The following is a 20,317-nucleotide window of genomic DNA, read 5'->3' as shown; positions in this document are numbered from 1 at the left end:
AACCACATGTCTTCTACTATAGGTAAGAGATGCTTCTATAGTTGCCCCAAGGTGCTTGGAACTGGTTTCATCATCTTCCTGCAAAAGGCAGTGGCTGTCTCCTGGTCTCCCCATTTCTTTCCTCCTTGTTCTCTAGGTTCAAATTCTAAGTCCTGTTTTTGACTGCTCTATCTACCTTATCCATACTTGTTTGACCTCCTCAGGCTATTCAAGCACAGTTCAAATGAATCATCTGACATGTCTCTTGCCTTGGTTGCCTTCTCCATCATTCTGCTCCTTCATCCACCCAGTATCTTCTAAATGACTGCTACTGGGGATCAAAGATCTCTCACCCCTCTCCCAGAGGACCTCTGTCTTGCTGGGGACACCAACCGATAAGGCAGTATTTATAAGCCAATGTTTGCAGGCTTGCTGCAAAGAAAGGTGATTTCACGGGGTTCCAAGATCACACATGAAACAACTAATACTGTCCAGTGGAGTCAAGAAATCTTCAGAGAGGAGATGACAACAGAGTTGAATCTTGAAAGCTGTGTAGAAGTTTTTGGAAGGTAGAACTGGAGGAAGAACATTCAAGGCAAACTATCAGCAAAGCCTTGGAGATATGAAAGGGCTTTACTGCCTCTGTCAATGCCCTCAGCTTAAGCCCCCCTTGCCGGGTTTCATGCGGATGCTGCCCAGAGTCCCTGGTTTGGCCCCCAGGCAGTCCACTGTTACTTCCACATGCATCCTATATTTACTTCTTCCAGAGAGCCAATCTTTAGAGCTCTGATGATGTCAAGCCTTTTCTGAAAAACTTTAGATTTTCATGGACTTAAATTCATTTATTATTTTTTTTCATGCTATGACTCCAACATACCATTCCATCTTCTCTCTTGAAACCTCTCTTGATTTTAATGAGTAAGGCATCGCACTACTCCTTAAAGCCATCTCAGACTTCACTGCCACTGTGTCTACTCAGGTTGTTCCCTGGGGTCTGAAAGCCAGTTCACACCACCTCTTATCTATCCCTGCTGGAAGAAATTGTAAGCCACCTCATAAGGCACCTTCATCAATTAGATGTGTAGTTCCCTCACAGCACTTAATTTTAACACTTCTTAGGGCAATTCCTGCATCCAGCTTTATATCCAGGAATCATGGGCCCACTTCCCATTCTATACAGAAAAACTTCTTGAGAGAAGGGATTTTTTCTTCTTCTTCTTTCTATCACCTAAACAACTTGGCACAATGTCTTGACTCACAATAAGTGATTAATAAAGAATAACTGACTTTGCTGTTGAATTCTAGGAACACAGAGGTAAAAGCAAAGAAAATAACTGAGCAAGAAAAAGTCTGTAAATTAAATGTCTTACTGGAAAGGAAGGTGGAAGAACCATATGCTTTGGGAAGCAAGTCAGTGAACCCACTGCAATCACAGCCTTCACAGGAATTGTCAGGATCTGTGGAGTGAATTGTCAGGAATGTCAGACATAAAGAAACATGTTTCAGTCTGAGACTAATCTTGACAGTTACTGCATCATTTTTTGGATAAAAAAACTCATCTTTGGACTTACATTAGCACTAACACAATATTAAAAAAGCACTATTTATACACAAATTAATAAAAAAATTAGCAGCAGTATTAAAATCATCAGTGGATACTGCTGAATCTGTCCAAAATAAGGCATAAAATGCACAGAAATACAATAAATTTCCATGTACTTCTCAGTGATTCACTGAAGACATGTAAATGAAGCCAATGGGGAAGAAATGAAGAACAGGTTTTTCATAATACAGGTTATTTTGTAGATTATTAATTCAGAAAAGAAAGTCAAATTGTACTCTTAAAGAAAAACTAGCATTTTCTAGAGCTACATAGCTCTATTTTGTTGTATACAGCCATAAATTAACATCAATCTAATTATAAAAATATGAGTTGAACATTACAGATTTTGAATCTCACTCCACCCTTTTTGTAATTTACAAAGATACGTCTCTTAGGATATTTTTCCTCGTTTTTTTAATCCATACTAACAAAAACTTGCCTATCTATGAAATGCACTTATTTCTATCATATTGTTCACTTTTGGAAGTAATCAATTTGACCTACTCCCAACAAATCATGTATTATGAATTAGTTTTCTTTCACATTAGGGTTGTATGTGCTGAAAAAGGCAGAAGAATATGGGTAGCAATTGTTTAATTCAGCAGTGCTCAACTTCCCAAATAATTTTTTTTAATTTTTAATTTTGGTATCATTAATATACAATTACATGAGCAACACTGTGGTTACTAGATAACCCCAATATCAAGTCCCCACCACATACCCTATTACAGTCACTGTTCATCAGCATAGTAAGATGCTGCAGAGACACTACTTGTCTTTTCTGTGCTATACTGCCTTCCCAGGGGCTCCCCACTCCGCATTATGTGTGCTAATCATAATCCCCTTATCGTTCCCTCATCCCCAGTCCCTTTCCCTTTGGTAACTGTTAGTCCATTCTCGGGTTCTGTGAGTCTGCTGCTGTCTTGTTCCTTTAGTTTTTTCTTTCTTCTTGTATTCCACAGATGAGTGAAATCATTTGATACTTGTCTTTCTCTGCCTGGCTTATTTCACTGAGCATAATACTCTCTAGCTCCATCCACACTGCTGCAATGGATTTATTTTCTTCTTATGGCTGAATAATATTCCATTGTGTATATGTAACACCTCTTTATCCATTCATCTACTGATGGACATTCAGGTTGCTTCCATTTCTTGGCCATTGTAAATAGTGCTGCAATAAACATGGGGGTGCATATGTCTTTTTGAAATTGGGCTCCTGCGTTCTTAGGGTAAATTCCTAGGAGTGGAATTCCTGGGTCAAATGGTATTTCTATTTTGAGTTTATTGAGAGACCTCCATACTGCTTTCTACAATGGTTGAACTAATTTACATTCCCACCAGCAATGTAGAAGGGTTTCCCTTTCTCCACATCCTCGCCAACATTTGTTGTTGTTTGTCTTTTGGATGGTGGCCATCCTAACTGGTGGGACATGATATCTCATTGTGGTTTTAATTTGCATTCTCTGATGATTAGCGATGTGGAGCATGTTTTCATGTGTCTGTTGGCCGTCTGGATTTCTTCTTTGGAAAAGTGTCTGTTCAGATCCTCTGACCATTTTTTAATTGGTTTATTTGCTTTTTGTTTGTTGAGACGTGTGAGCTCTTTATATATTTTGGACGTCAACCCCTTATGGGATATGTCATTTATAAATATATTCTTCCATACTGTAGGGTACCTTTTTGTTCTACTTATGGTATGGTGTCCTTTGCTGTACAGAAGTTTTTAGTTCGATATAGTCCCACTTGTTCATTTTTGCTTTTGTTTCCCTTGCCTGGGAGATATGTTCATGAAGAAGTTGCTCATGTTTATGTTCAAGAGAGTCTTGCACAGGTTTTCTTCTAAGAGTTTTAGGGTTTCATGACTTATATTCAGGTCTTTATTTTGTTTCGAGTTTACTTTTGTACATGGAGTTAGAAAATGATCCAGTTTCATTCTTTTGCATGTAGCTGTCCAGTTTTGCCAACATCAGTTGTTGAAGAGGCTGTCATTTCCCCATTGTATATCCATGGCTCCTTTATCATATATTAATTGACCATATATGCTTGGATTAATATTGGGACTCTCTATTCTGTTCCACTGGTCTATGGGTCTGTTTTTGTGCCAGTACCAAACAGTCTTGATTACTGTGGTTTTGTAGTAGAGCTTGAAGTTGAGAAGTGAGATTCCCTCTGCTTTATTCTTCCTTCTCAGGGTTGCTTTGGCTATTCGGGGTCTTTTGTGTTTCCATATGAATTTTAGAACTATTTGTTCCAGTTCATTGAAGAATGCTGTTGGTATTCTGATAGGGATTGCATTGAATCTGTAGATTGCTTTAGGCAGAATGGCCATTTAAACAATATTAGTTCTTTCTACCCAAGAGCATGGGACGAATTTCTATGTATTAGTCTCCTCTTTAATTTCTCTAAAGAGTGTCTTGTAGTTTTCAGGGTATAGGTCTTCCACTTCCTTTTTTAGGTTTATTTGTAGGTATTTTATTCTTTTTGATGCAACTGTGAATGGAACTGCTTTCCTGATTTCTCTTTCTGTTAGTTCATTGTTAGTGTATAGGAAAGCAAGATTTCTGTGTATTAATTTTGTATCCTGCAACTTTGCTGAATTCAGATATTAGATCTAGAAGTTTGGAGTGGATTCTATAGGGTTTTTTATGTACAATATCATGTCATCTACAACAGTGACAGTTTGACTTCTTCCTTACCAATCTGGATGCCTTTTATTTCTGTTGTCTGATTGTCATGTCTAGGACATTCAGTACTATGTTTAATAGAAGCAGGGAGAGTGGGCATTCTTGTCTTGTTCCTGATCTTAGATTAAAAGCTTTCAGCTTCTTGCTGTTAAGTGTGATATTGATTGTGAGTTTGTCATATATGGCCTTTATTTTGTTGAGGTATTTGCCCTCTATACTCATTTTGTTGAGAGTTTTTATCATGATGGATGTTGAATTTTGTCGAATGCTTTTTCAGTGTCTATGGAGATGATCATGTGGTTTTTGTCCTTTTTTTTGTTGATGTGGTGGATGATGTTAATGGATTTTCGAATGTTGTACTATCCTTGCATCCCTGAGACGAATCCCACTTGATCATGGTGTATGATCCTCTTGATGTATTTTTGAATTCGGTTTGTTAATATTTTGTTGAGTATTTTTGCATCTATGTTCATCAGGGATATTGGTCTGTAGTTTTCTTTTTTTGTGGCATCTTTGCCTGGTTTTCGTATTAGAGTGATGTTGGCTTCATAGAATGAGTTTGGAAGTATTCCGTCCTCTTCTATTTTTTGGAAAACTTTAAGAAGAATGGGTATTATGTCTTCTCTAAATGTCTGATAAAATTCAGCGGTGAATCCATGTGGTCTGGGAGTTTTGTTCTTGGGTAGTTTTTTGATTACCGATTCACTTTCATTGTTGGTGACTGGTCTGTTTAGATTTTCTCTTTTTTCCTGGGTCAGTCTTCAAAGGTTGTATTTTTCTAGAAAGTTGTCCATTTCTTCTAGGTTATCCAGTTTGTTAGCATATAGTTTTTCATAGTATTCTCTAATAATTCTTCGTATTTCTGTGATGTCCATGGTGATTTTTCCTTTCTCATTTCTGATTCTGTACATGTGTTTAGATTCTCTTTTTTTCTTAAGAAGTCTGGCTAGGGGTTTATCTATTTTGTTTATTTTCTCAAAGAACCAGCTCTTCGTTTCATTAATTTTTTCCATTATTTTATTTACTTCTTCTCTGATCTTTATTATGTCTCTCCTTCTACTGACTTTGGGCCTCATTTATTTTTCTTTGTCTAGTTTCAATAATTGTGAATTCAGACTATTCACTGGGATCATATAGGCTTGGATTGCAATATACTTTCCTCTTAAAACTGCCTTCATTGTGTCCCACAGAAGTTGGTGCATTGTGCTGTTGTTTTCATTTGTCTCCATGTATTGCTTTATGTCTGTTTTAATTTGGTCATTGATTCATTTGATTATTCAGGAGCATGTTGTTAAGCCTCCTTGTGTTTGAGGGCCTTTTTGTTTTCTTTGTACAATTTATTTCTACTTTTATACCTTTGTGATCTGAGAAGTTGGTTGGTACAATTTCAATCTTTTGAATTTACTGAGGCTCTTTTTGTGGCCTAGTATGTGGTCTATTCTGGAAAATGTTCCATGTGCACTCGAAAAGAATGTGCATCCTGCTGCTTTTAGGGGTAGAGTTCTGTAGGTGTGTTTGGTCCATCTGTTCTAATGTGCTGTTCAGTGCCTCTGTGTCCGTACTTATTTTGTCTGGTTGATCTGTCCTTCAGAGTGAGTGCAGTGTTGAAGTCTCCTAGAATGAATGCATTGCATTCTATTCCCTCCTTTAATTCTGTTAGTATTTCTTTCACACATGTAGGTGGCTCCTGTGTTGGGTGCACAGATATTTACAATGATTATATCCTCTTGTTGGACTGATCCCTTTATCATTATGTAATGTCCTTCTTTGTCTCATTACTTTCTGTTTTGAAGTCTATTTTGTGTGAAACAAGTACTGCAACACCTGCTTTTTCTCCCTATTAGTCACATGAAATATCTTTTTCTAAGCCCTTCACTTTTAGTCTGTTTATGTCTATGGGTTTGAAGTGAGTCTCTTGTAGGCAGCATATAGACGCGTCTTGCTTTTTATTTATTCTATTGCTCTGTGTGTTTTGATTGGTGCATTCAGTTCATTTACATTTAGGGTGATTATCAATAGATATGTACTTATTGCCACTGCAGACTTTGGATTCATGGTTACCAAAGGTTCAAGGGCAGCTTCTTTACTATCTAACCTTCTAATTAGTGACTTATTATGCTATCATAAACACAGTCTGGTGATTCTTTATTTCTCTCCCTTCTTTTTCTTCCTCCTCCAGTATTTATATGTTATGTGTTTTATTCAGTACTCTTTGTGTTTCCCTTGACCTACTTTGTGGATAGCTGATTTTACTTTGCAATTCGTTAGTATTTAGTTGGTCTACTTCCTTTGTTATGGTTTTATTTTCTCTGGTGACAGCTATTTAGCCTAAGTCATACTTTCATCTAGAGCAGTCCCTTTAAAATACACTGTAGAGATTGTTTGTGGGACGTAAATTCCCTCAACTTTTGCTTATCTGAGAATTGTTTGATCCATCCTTCAAATTTAAATGATGGTCTTGCTGGATAGAGTATTCTGGTTTCAAGGCCTTTCTGTTTCATTGTGTTGAATGTATCATGCCACTCCCTTCTGGCCTGTAAGGTTTCTGCTGAGAAGTCTGATGATAGCCTGATGGGTTTTCCTTTGCAGGTGATCTTTTTTCTCTCACTGGCTGCTTTTAATACTCTGTCCTTGTCTTTAATCTTTGCCATTTTAATTATTATATGTCTTGGTATTGTCCTCCTTGGGTCCCTTGTGTTGGGAGATCTGTGGACTTCCATGGTGTGAGAGACTATTTCCTTCCCCAGATTGGGGAAGTTTTCAGCAATTTCTTCAAAGACACATTCTATCCCTTTTTCTCTCTCTTCTTCTGGTACCTCTATAATACAAATATTGTTCCATTTGGATTGGTCACACAATTCTCTTAATGTTCTTTCATTCCTAGAGATCCTTTTATCTCTCTCTGCCTCAGCATCTCTGTCTTCCTGTTCTCTGATTTCCATTCCATTAACAGTTTCTTGCACCTCATCCAGTCTGTCTTAAATCCTTCCATTGTTTGTTTCATTTCTATAATCTCACTCCGGAATTCATCCCTTAGCTCTTGCATATTTCTCTGTAGCTCCATCAGCATGTTTATGACTTTTATTTTGAATTCTTTTTCAGGAAAATTGGTGATTTCAGTCTCATCAAGCCCTCTTTCTGATGTTTGAGGAATTTTGGATTGAAGAAGTTTCTTCTGCCTTTTCATGGTGATGGGAGTGGTCATTGGTGAGTGGTGCATGCGTCAGCTGGGAGAACAAAGTCTCTTCCTGCTTGCTGGTCACCTTGCCTGTCTCTGCTGTTTGTGCCCGTTAACCACGCTCAGGGAGCAGCCTCCGGGTTATTCCCCTAGGCTTCCAGGGGTGGGGTGGCCCTTGGGATGGCCTAGGGCACTGATGGGGATCGCAGGCTAGCAGTGCGTGTGTCTACTGCAAGGACCAGGCCCCTTTGTGCCTCCTGGACTCTGCGCCTGTGCCCACTGTCTGTGCCAGTCAACCGTGTGCAGGGAGCAGCCTCTGGGTCTGGGCTGGTTAGCTGCATGCAGGGAGAAGCCTCTGCATTAAGGTGTGTGGTTTCTGTAGGCAGGGCTGTTCTCAGACTGGTCTGCAGCAATGGCGGGGACAGCCAGCTTGCTCACAGGTGCCGGCAGGGAAGAAGGAACAGCAGGCTGCTTATTGCTGTGAGGGCCTCGGAGCTGCATTGCCACCCAGGGGGAATAGGGCACCAGAAGTTCCTTCAAGTTCCCAGCCTGCCGGGCTGAGTGTGCCAGGACAGTTCTGTACACCTGTTAAACCCTTGTCCCTTTAAGACTTTTAAAGTGCCTGCTTTTCTTTTGTCCCAGAGCAGCCAGCTGTGGGAACCTGTTCACAGTCTTGGTCTCAGATTTTACTTTTCTACTTCTCTAATATGCAGAGCACCATGCAGTGTGTGTCTGTGCTCCTTGGGAAGATTACTAGGGCTGTTTATTTAGCAGTCCTGTGCTTTTACTCCCTCCCTACTCTGATTATTTTCCTCCCAACAGGTGAGCTGGGGTGGAGGGAGTGCTCAGGTCCCACCAGGTCACAGCTCCACCCCTAACCCTTTTCTGTGAGATGTTGAGTTCGCAGATGTAGCCTGGCTGGTATGCTGTATCTTCTGGTTGCTCTTTTAGGAATAGTTGTATTTGCTGCATTTTCAAAATATATATGGTTTTTGGGAGTTTTCCGTCACCCTACTCACACTGCCATCTTTAGGTGGAGAGCCCAAAGAACTTTTAAACATTAAATTAAAATATTTAGGTTTGGCAGAAATATATCCATTAAAAGATTGCATTGAATGGAACATGTTCAACACCATGAAGAATCTTTAAAAAGCTCAATGATCTTTTGTCCTCTGACTCAGAATGACTCACTTAAATACAATCATTAGACTCAAATTATGATGTAATTTCCTGATTGTATTTCCTTTTTGGAATGTTACACAGGAGGATATTCATAACTATAGAAACAATCAGATATATCTTACTCAAGAATTTCACTTGGGACAGTGACTGTAAATGGGTTATGTGGTGGGGACTTGATAATTGGGGGAACCTAGTAACCACAATGTTGCTCATGTAATTGCATATTAAGGGTACGAAATAAAAAAAAAACGAATTTCATTTGGGGTCTGTCCAATATTATAATCATCTTTTAAGTACATTCCCAACAGAGCAATTCTAAAAGTGCCAAAGGCATTTTTATGAAGTTGTTTTTGGTTAAAAGAGTTCAGTTTTATCAGAAAACTATGAGATAAGGAACACCAATAGTCTATAATTTATTGTCACAAGTTCAGTTTTTAAGGCATGAAGCAGGTACTGTAACTTTATCAGTAACTTAGTTTTTTCTATAAACACAAAAGAGGACTGAATTATTCAGAAAAACCTCACTGACATGAATCTCCATCAAGTCCATACCTCATAGTCTGTTGTGATCTGTATGGCTCCATCATGAATCCCTTCCAGTTTTTTTGCAGTAAGTTTGACTCTGAAGACTGCAAAATAGCCTGAAGCTAATATTACCTGTATGTGGTAGAAATGACATCATTCATTAGCTTTGCTATTTGAAATTTCCTATTAAAATGGAAAAGAAAGCTATAATAATAAAATGACTTCCAAATCCTAACGTTTACTGTTTACCTACAGTATGACAGTGGATTACCACATCATCATGCACAAATATGTCAAAATAATGTCCATCCTTGGATTTTTATTTACTACACTTATTCCATGGGCTGCTGAAAAAACTGGATCCCTGTGGAACAGATTTCCTGCCAAGGTGGGGAGGGGTATGGTCGTCATGCACCACCTGTGTACCTGTATGGACAAAGAGGGTAAGGGCTGGGGCAGAGAGGCACAGCCTTCTACTGGCCCTTCAGCCACATTAGGGCATGAGAACATACAGAGCTGGTTCTGCTTCAAGCTCTGAATTTAACTCTGTCATGTTCATAATTATGTCTTTAGAGCAACTGAGAATGGGTCACATGAAAACAGCAAAATCAAGGAAAGGAGGAAGAGTCACAATAAAAATCTTACAGTAGTATGGAGATCTCATTCATTTTCTCAAGGTATTTGCTGATGTTTCTGGCACTTTTTTAAAACTGAGGTATAATTGACATATAACATTATATTAGTTTTAGGTATATAACAACACATTTGATATTTGTATACACCATGAAATGAGCACCACAAAGTCTAGTTACCATTCCTTACCATACATGTCACAGTTTCTTTGTTGTTGTGATGAGAACTTTTAAGATTTATTCTCTTAGGTACAAAATTCAATTTATAAAATAAATTAGTCATGGAGATAAAAGTACAGCATAGGGAATATAGTCAAGAATATTGTATTATCTTTGTATGTTGACAATGGTAACTACACTTATGGTGGGAAAACAATTAAATGATTAAAGTGGAAAAAAAAGATTTACTCTCTCAACAACTTTCAAATATGCAATACAACATTATTAACTATAGTCACCAGGCCATATATTACATTATATCCTTTACTTTTTTATTTTGCAACTCTAAGTTAATTTATAATGTCTTATCAGCAAAGTATGTAATTCAACCATTTGAGTGTAGATATACATACAATTTTACTCCAACTTCACTGTTGAAAGGAACACATTAATGGCTGGTATCATTATTTTTCAGCATTCTTTTTGTATTAAAAATAAAATCTCAGCTGGAGTGACAAATATTACTTCTCATGGAAATAACCTTTTTTGTCTTAAAAGGAGGTTTTATTTCTGAATCAAATTTAAAATACTATAAATTATTAAAATATAAATATCCCCAAATCTACCACTATTCATAAATATTCAATTATGTAGCTTGAATGCTACATAGTTGTAATTGGAATATACATTATTTAGTACTGTTTCCCACTTTCTCATAAACGGTTTTCCAAGTTTCTACACACAATCATGTCTATAATTTTTTATTTGCTTCCTATTCAATCATAAAATCATGATTTCTTTATGAATTTAACTGTTTCCAATTAGTTGGGATTACTAATGATGATATCACAAACATCTTCATTTTCACAATTTTTTGCTCTTTAAATTACTCCCATGGGAAGAAATCCCAAGAGTAGTAAATACTGCCAAACTGCCCCCCAAAATAACTGTTTTGGGGATCCTTTCAGTAGAAGCTGTTTAAATAAATTTCTACAACCTGTGTCATTTCATGAAAGCATATTTGTCAGTGATCTTTGTATATAAGGACATTTGCTTTTCCTTTTGTAAAACTTCTGCAAGACATTCTATCCTAACTTATAGATGAGCTATGTTATGCTCCTTCTCACACAAGGTGATTCTACTAATTCTGTTCCGAGGAGGTATACACTCCCAAGTTCCATTTTCATGAGTGGTGAGGACTTAGATTGATATATTCTTTTTTCTGTTTCATGCTCTATTTTATAACCAACTGCACATATTTTTAAGACAGAGTACATAGGCACATCTACACAGGGATCAAACAAAGTTTGCCTCACCGACACTCTTTATTTAGTACATAAAATTGGCCAGCAACATTACTATGTATTTGAAAACACTCTCTACCAACACACAGGGCTCTCTCTTTTACCTAGTAAATTCAACACAGGGATAGTTTAGCACCTATGGGGATTTCTCCTATAGTGACACGTGTATTATGAAAAGTTAACTTAAATTTGGCTTGTTATATATAGTACACCCCATGGTAAGGTAGAACTTAATTCCTTTAGGTTTCAAGTGTCCCCATCATAAAAGGAGGGATTGAAGTAGATTATCTATAAGGACTTTCAACAGCAAATAACTAATGATAGTATGAATCTTATTAGCTGAAGTACATAATACAGGTACAGCATTTTATTTGGGGTTTACACACACAGCTAAATTGAAAGAAACAATAAGAAAGTTTACTTACTGATGATTGGTCTGATAAAGAGGATTTTTCTAACTCTGGGAGGCTTGAAATTATTGTAGTTCTATTGCCTCTTTCAGTAGCTATGAGTTCTATTGATAAACCATCTCCTATGATATGCCAACTTTTTACAGCCAACTAAAAAAGAGAAAAAAGACATGGTAATGATTATTGTGGTACTATCATAAAATCCTTAAATGTGATTTAGAATAAAAATAGATTTTTACCTCAATTGGATTGCTGTTTATAATTGCAAATAAAATACTACTTGCTTCTGCAGCACTCAGTATGCCAAAATCTATGAAACGTTCCTCTATTTTGGGGGGTAATATAAAGTACTGGAAAGACATAAAGGAACTATATTAAACAAAAAACTTAGTTGTTGAAGAATGTTATCAAGAGAAGGTAATTAAGATACATTTAAGTGTCATACTTTATGTCAGTATACACAAATAGATAAAATTAAGAATATTGTACAATGAAAATATTTTGAGTAATTGGACATGAAAACACTCATGGCCTCTCTGGAACAGCTATTTCCTCTGAAGGCACATAAAAAAAGCAGGAAGCTAAAGTACTAGGAGAGGCTAAGTGAGCCGTAGGGCATCAGGCAAAAAGTCTATGGTCTCAGCGAACATCATGTATCCATAAAGCAGTCACAAAGAAGGTATCACCTATGCAAAACAAATGAAGCAGGAGCAGGATGATACTGTTGGTCCTTCCAGCTCTACTGATGTAGGGCTTTTTGGAGACCTAACTTTTTGTATGTTCTAATTTTCTTTTTATGTTTCATATCTTTCCTATCAGTTTTATTTCTCATCTAAACTTCTTTCATCGATTATTTTAAGGACAGCTCTGTTTGTATTCTTTTCTGGTGTATTTTCTGTGTTCTTTCCTTCTGTGCCGCTTATGGATAACTGCTCCCAGTGTATGTCTCTACTGCCTGACTTTCTGAATTATCTGGCTCTTTTCTTTATCCTTTATCTCCTGGTTTTGGCCATCTCTTCCTTATGTAGTTCCCTCTTCACTCTCCTTGTATATATTTTTGTCCTGCTTATTTTTCTTCTTTCACTTTGTTGGTTTTTAGCCATGATGATAACAGTTGAAAAACAAAACCAAGAGAAAGGAGAATGTGGAAAAGAGTTAAGACCTTAACTGAAGGACTCAACTTGTCATGAGGAGAGATGGTTAGTGGGAAGGGTGAAATTAGACTAACTCATAGAGCACAGAAGATGGCAAAAAATTTTTTTTATTAAGGTATTATTGATATACAATCTTATGAAGGTTTCACATGAAAAACAATGTGGTTACTATATTCACCCATATTATTGAGTCTCCCCCATACCCCAGTGCAGTCACTGTCCATCAGTATAGTAAGATGCCACAGAGTCACTATTTCCTTCTCTGTGCTACACTGTCGGAAGATGGCAAAATTTAAGAGTGTGCAACATGAAAACACAAAAGATGAGTGGGAAGTTTAAATTTTAAGGTAGATAATATACTTACATCTAAAAAACCTGTATATACCCGCACAGGTAAGTGAAATTTAGAAGCGTTGGTAATAAGTAAAATATTGTTATCTATGTGCATGGATGATGTGGATGGCATGAAAAACAGAGTAAAAATGTATCCTGATTCATTTGGAAGAATCAAGACTGGCTTGCTGAAGTTGTGAACCTAGGGAATTGAGGGAGAGAAAAAAGACAATGAACAATGTGTCAGCATCATCTAGTTGGTAGATCAGTAACATTAAAAGTATGAGGGTTCTCAGACATACTTTAAACATTGTTTTGGCTTCTTCTGGAAGTAACACATCATGAATGAGGATCGCAAAACTGAAAGTATTCGTGAGGTATATTGGCCTTTCCACAGGGTCAGCAGGACTGTCGCGGATGTGAAATAGTGTTGCAGCGTGATCGAATCCCAAGTAACTATTAGAAAAAAACAAAAACAAAATAAGTCATTTTTATTTCCATAGGCTAATTTAAAACCCAAGTTCTTTTGTCACAAGTAGTAATTTACATTTAGCATTAAGGACTGTTATTAGACAATTAGACCAATAAATATTTCAGTGACTGACCACATGATTTAAAACAAAATTTAGCTTGCAAAATATTAAAATGTAATATAAGGAACTATTCTCTAATGAATTACAGGTAATCCAATGTTAAAATCAAGAATGTATTAACAGAAGACGTTTTAAGTTATTTTAAAAAAACCATGTTTATCATTCAATTGCAACCAGCTTTGTTAAAATGAATCCCTTCTGAGTCGCATATTAAATTATTATTGGTTAAAGTATAATTAGAAAATGAACATGTATTATTGTCCATTTATAAAAAGCTTTAATTCTAGAACAGTTTATGAGTTTATAAAGGAATATAAATGATTTTGTTTCAAGTGACAATATACTTTCATAATAGGCCACAATTACTTGCTAGCTATAAAAGGAATTACAGAAATACCTCAAATGATTTAAATATTATTTAAAAATCATAGGTTCATTTTTCTACTGTATTACTGAATTATTGAGATTTTATTTAAGCCCAAATCATGCAACCCCATTTACCCTTTTCTTAAAAAAAAAAAATATAACCAAAAAATCTGGAGATGTCTTTCCTTAATAGCTCTAGTTGTTCTTTTCAACAATTATTCCATGGAGATTATGTAAATTTGGCTACTAGTTTAGCTAAGGTCAATAAACAGGAAAACAGAATTTGCTGATTTGTATAAGTTACAAAGCTTATTTTAAAGAGAAACTCACCCATCTAAAACTTCTGCTTGGTATGGTATTTCAAGTTTAGAGTAACTCTTTTCCTTTGCTTTAACAGTTATTTTCCCAGAAAACTGAGATGGTTTTCTTGCTTTTGATGCTGAAAGGAAACATAAAAAAAATTATTTCTGTCATCTTTTGCTATTGGGTTCATATAGAGAAGTATGAGAGTGACTTTATGTCTTTATCCTTTATCTCCTGGTTTTGGCCATCTCTTCTTTATGTAGTTCCCCTCTTCACTCTCCTTGTATATATTTTTTTCCTGCTTATTTTTCTTCTTTCACTTTGTTGGTTTTTAGCCATGACGGTAACAGTTGAAAAACAAAACCAAGAGAAAGGAGAATGTGGAAAAGAGTTAAGACCTTAACTGAAGGACTCAACTGTGTCATGAGGAGAGATGGTTAGTGGGAAGGGTGAAAACCTTCCTCAAAAGTGCTGCCTAGGGAGAATCTTTGAAAAGTTATTCTTTCAATTGGTAAACAAAACTACATTTTAAATCAAATATCACATTATTGATATGAAAAAGGGAAAATTTTAGTTTTCCTGTAATGAGATGAACAGATAAAGAATTACCAAGTGAACACAATTCAGGAGGCAAAACACTGTATTTGAGCTACTTGTCCATAGCCATAAACTTTGGCTTTACCTTCAGCAGAGTTTCCCAACTTTGGCACTATTAGCATTTGGGGCTAGATTCCTTCCTTGTTCGGTGGGGGTGTGGGCAGGGGTGGGAGGCTGCGCTGTGCATTGGAAGATGTTTAGAGGTGTCCTGGGCCTCTACTTGCTAGTTATCAGAGGCACTCCCTACAGGTGACAACCAGAAAAGTCTGTAGACACCGCGAAATGTCTCCAGGGAGGTAAAGCTGCCCCTCATTGAGAACCACTGGTTTGCAGCTGTATTAAGATATAACACTCCTTGTACGACCAGTCTTGCTATAAATACTAATACAGTAACATGCTGCAAAAAATGTGAAGAGTTATGAGCTCTAACTTATTACATAAGCCAACCCTAACTCACAGCATTAAGAGGAGTACCCTCTTGTCATACCCTCTCTGCCATCACACTGTCCTCACAGAAGTAAAACCTATAAATTTTGTAGCATTTATGAAAAATTCCATCTGGAATTACAGAAATACATTCAGTTGGATCCAATCTGGACATCCATTAGATGTTCCTTTCAAAGCAAATAAAGGATCTGTTTATCCCATTTAAGTATCCCAGGAACACTTTCACTTATGATAAGAATTTATGTGAGTTCTGCACATTTACATTACCTAACTTTCACACAAAAAAGAACAACAAAAAAGTGGCACAACAGCCAGTTTGTGGCTATGTACAGATGATGACTTCAGATTTTCAAAAATCCCATGAAGCCTCGTTTCTTTCTGCTGGCTGTATAGACATTTCTGGATGGTTTTAATCTTTCACTATTTATTCTGAGGTAAGGCTGATTGCAAGGGCTGTAATTTAGGAATTAGTATCTTATCAAGTCACATTTTAGCAAATGAGGTGGTCAAAAGCCTCAAGAAAACTTGGTTAAAAATCATAAAGAAGAGTAACAGTAAGAAGATGCTGGCTTGGTGAGTGAACACTGTACAGTTAATACATACAGTGCATCCTGGAAATATCAGAAGTTAAATAAGGCACACATTCCTTGACTGACTTTCAGCACAACCTCAGTGGTACTTTGTATTGGAATCTGGGGCAGTGGTGGTGCAGGTATTTTCCCATGATAATAAAAACCACTCTTAAGAAATGTAGCACTTGCTTTAGAAGATGTTTTCCACTTTGTCTTTGTATTTAACCTAATTTCTTTAGGAATCACTACATGTCTATGATCTCAGAAGAACCAACATTACTGACATTCCTTTATCTCAAGAATGGGAACACTGACTGGGCTGTCAATGCAGGCGTTCGGAGAGATGCAGGCGTTCACACAGCCCAGCTATCCCCACTGCGCACTCCTACTCTGTGGATTTATCAGAAGGATGGGCCCTAAGTGCTCTGGGGGCAGGGATTATTACTGATGCTCTTCCTCAATAAGAGAAGAGAATGTACCTTCTGATGCAGGTGCTGATGATAAATATGGGTCATGACTGTGGATCCTGGCAACATAGAAGACTATCACAGATTGGGAACTAACTGTGACACCAAAGCACAATACCATTTCTTGACGGCTGAGTTATGAAAGTGTGGCACATATTAACCTTTATTTCTGCAGGAGTTTTCTCTGAGGTCAGGGGATGAGTGCTGAGGCTGGCATCCTCCCTGGGACTCCTGGCTGAAGGAGTAAGTACAGATGCTCCCACACACTGTGCCTGGGTTCTGGCATTCTGCTACGCTCAGTAGCTCACTCAGGGATCAAATACTCTCTTCTGATGAGGAGTTAAGACTCCTACACCATGGACCTATGGAAAATCTGGACTATGAGCAGAGGTGGCTTTAACCTAAGTCCAAAGCTTAAGCTTCAGGGCTCCTTACTTGCATAGGCCCTCATGAGAAAAACCCCATTGGGAGTTTTGGTTTCATTAAATGTAACTATATACATAGTTAATCAGCCATTAAATCACTATTTAAAAACTTTTGTGACAGTAAATTCAACAAATTTTCTAGTAAAGTGGTCAAAGCTGAATAAAATATGCTATTGAAATATTATAAAGTCTGAGTTAACATTTCAAATGTTAAAATATCCAATACACATGTTTGAGGTAATAGTTACCTAAACTTACAATTCTATCATAAGGGCTTTTATGTTAGCTTAGTTAGGACTGTCTGCCTTGCTTATACAAGGCAATTTATGAAAGCGTTATACAGAGTACTTTATTTCTGCTCTCAAATTCAAACATGCTTCTGAAATTCAAGTATATCATCACTTGATTATAAATATGACTGTCTTTAGAGTTAAGGGAAAGTATAACAGGTATGTATGTGAAAAAGCCCAGATTACAAAAATTTAATTCCAATCCTAATATATTTGGAAATACTAATTTAGGCTTATGAAGTTACAGTTTTCCCCCATGACACAATCAATAGAGAGTTAATGATGGCTTATAAGAAAAACCAATCTAAGCAGTAATATAGAGTCTAACTATAAAATGGTCTGGATTTCTTTATTAAGATGTCAACATAGATGCCTCCTAGTTTATCAAAATAAGACCACCCCATTATAGAGAACAAGCTGAATACATACCATCAAAACTAATACTTGCAACCTTGGTATATTTACTTTCTGAAGCTTTTAAGGTAATTGGTTTGAAGTGTACTGTTATAGCATCATTTTGTGGTGTAGGTCGAACACTCTGCAAAGATAAATACATATAGTGTTACGTTAGTCTAATGGTTCAGTAACATTATACTGGAAAATGTACCAGAAAAGTAAAGCAGAATCAAAATTTGGAAAGTTTAACTTTGGTGGTCCCTTTAAATGGAGTAGGACAAACTGGTAACACTTCAAATTAATTTCACTAGAATATCTTTGTAGAATAAAACGATGGCCAGAGGAATAATGTATGATAGAATGTAAAGATTTAAGGAAAAACTAGTATGCTGGATATGAGTGCATAAAATTGGAAAAAAAAAAAGATATTTACTTTCTAAATGAAGGCCTACTTCATATAGGAGGAGACATGAAGATTTATGACAGGGTCCCTCTTAAAAGAAACCCACAATACTAAATGTAACACCCTGACTATATGAAGATGAAGGATGAACATGAACTTGGGAACTGGTGCCCCTTTGCCAAGGTGGTGTTGCAAACCCCACTGCTAAGGGCACGTTCTCTCCTCCTCCAGAGTGTGGCTGCCAAGTGGAGAGCCCTGGGGTGGAGGCAGGTCCGCACTCCCAGTTGCCGGACTGAACAGTGGGGCAGACTGCAGGGATGTGTAATTTGGAGAGGTCAGAATGCTTTAAACTTAAAAAATAAGATTTTTCTATTCAAACAGCTAAATCTAAAATATCACAAACAGTAAAAGTTCATACTTTTGAAGCAAGCTAGAAAAATAAGTACACTTTAAGGTAGTTACTTTTTCTTGGTTATTCTTCCTGATACAAAGCGTTTTTTATTGGAAGGGAATTTAAAGATCCCAGCCTCCTTCCCTGTTTTACAGAGAAAAGAGCCTTGGAGTGTGGGGTGAGGTTCCAGTAGGTAGGCAGCAAGAGGCAGGGCTGGAAGCCAGGTGTCCTGGCTTGGTCCAGGGCCCTTTGCCTGGCATCCTAGTGCCCAAACATGTATTTATGAAATTGTGGAGTTGTACACATATCTTGCCAAAAATCTTCCTTTGGAATTCAATTACAATCTTACTTTAGTCTCAAAACCCTTCTGGGGTTTTTGCTGGATCTTCAGGGGCTTTATCAGTTTGTGTTTCCCACACAAACAACACGGTTCTCTCCTGTAACACTCTTCAGGGCAGGCCTGAGAGCACAGGCGGGTCAGACAGTTTTCCCAGCGGCCCTCCCATCCTCTCAGCTCATTTATAAAGAGGGACTCTTCCCAAACCAAGCAGAGAGCAGTCCCTTGAAGGCCAAGTGGCACCTGAGAGAAGTGTGAGGAAAAAGTGTCCTTTTGCACTGTGTCTGCGATAACAGGGAACAAGGCTGGTTATTTATATCATGATTACAGATGCTGCCTTTTATTAGCAGTTGGCAGAGCATCTCCCTTCCTGCTGCTGGTTAGTCCTCAGTGGTTAGCACCTGGAACATGGCCCTAACCATGGTTCTGCAGTTTTCTGGGCTGGAAATCCTAAGAGCCTAGCTCTTGGCCACAGGCTCTCTTAGCATTTTAGCTCTTTAATCCTTCTTCCTACCACTTGTTTGAGAACTCCTTCTCATTTTGTTCATATCAATGTTTATTGCCAATAAGCTTGCTGTTACTAGCTATCACTTGAGTACAAATCTCTTTATTCCTTGAAGGGCATGTACATATTACTTTTAACAATGAAACGAAGCAGTCTGAACTATAAGATCCACTACAGACTGGACATTTTTGTTCGTGTTCATTATATACACTACTCTACTAATATTTTTTCCAAAGGAAAGGAAAGCAGTACAGAAGTGCATGTGACAATCCCTAGTGATCAGTTTATGCAACAAAAGGATATTAAATATTTAATTACAAATGTGAGTTTGAGTAAGCTGCCCATCTACTCTGGGCCTTATTTTTCCTACCTGTAAAATGCTGGGGGATTGGATCCAATTATTTTCTACAATCCCATTTATCTACACAACTTGATGATTCTACTGATTTTGTGTTTTCAAATTAGCCACTCTGTCCTGAGGTCAAGATTTGTTAGAGAGATGAGCATATAAAGCTTTATAGTTTGCAGAGGACTTTCACAGATATGGTTCCTAATTCTTGCACCTGCTCTACTGTGTATGACTGGGAGGCAGTGGAACCTCAACCACTTGAAACATGCTTGAGGAAACGAAGTGGCAGCTCACCAAGCAACGACCAACACTTTGAGTGTTACCAGCCTGCACAGCACCATGCCAGAATAGCCAAGCAATGGTGTTTATTATAATATAGTTACCCAAAGTAGTAAGAGCTTAGAATAGCTCAGAAAAAAATGGTTTTCTCACATGAAATATATCACCTTAAGATTTTCCTTACCATAGGAAAGTTTTACATTCAGTATACCTTAAAATATGTTGTACTAATAGTAAGCTAATGTTCATTTGACTCGTGTTTTGTACAAATTATTTGTTCACTTATTATTTAAAAAACCCCTAACTCACTTAAAACCCCTTTTCCAAGGAAACAAAGCAGAGAGAAAAAAAACAAAACACTTAATAGTTGGTTCATTCTGGTGGCTTTAAGTGAAAAATACATAATCATTAACTTGTAATGAGCATATTCATACTAACAATATGTTTAAGTATC

At 37.2% G+C, this 20,317-nt stretch overlaps 1 protein-coding gene across 3 annotated transcripts in view; it reads right to left on the bottom strand.

Moving 5' to 3' along the window:
* Window positions 1-20,317, bottom strand: part of TMEM131 (transmembrane protein 131) — a 234,962-nt gene that overhangs the window by 45,122 nt on the left and 169,523 nt on the right. For all 3 annotated transcript variants that reach the window (XM_073240054.1, XM_073240060.1, XM_036994615.2), the window contains exons 12-19: window positions 17,633-17,741; window positions 14,433-14,541; window positions 13,446-13,599; window positions 13,175-13,345; window positions 11,896-12,006; window positions 11,672-11,806; window positions 9,179-9,283; window positions 1,350-1,436 (exon numbers count right to left, since the gene is read on the bottom strand). In XM_073240054.1, coding sequence (XP_073096155.1) covers window positions 1,350-1,436; window positions 9,179-9,283; window positions 11,672-11,806; window positions 11,896-12,006; window positions 13,175-13,345; window positions 13,446-13,599; window positions 14,433-14,541; window positions 17,633-17,741 — 981 coding nt within the window. The remainder of the gene's footprint in view (window positions 1-1,349; window positions 1,437-9,178; window positions 9,284-11,671; window positions 11,807-11,895; window positions 12,007-13,174; window positions 13,346-13,445; window positions 13,600-14,432; window positions 14,542-17,632; window positions 17,742-20,317) is intronic.

The sequence above is a fragment of the Manis javanica genome, chromosome 1 (assembly GCF_040802235.1).
Source record: "Manis javanica isolate MJ-LG chromosome 1, MJ_LKY, whole genome shotgun sequence".
NCBI lineage: Eukaryota > Metazoa > Chordata > Mammalia > Pholidota > Manidae > Manis > Manis javanica.
Note: the sequence above shows the minus strand (reverse complement) of the source record. Positions and strands in the feature narration are given on the sequence as shown.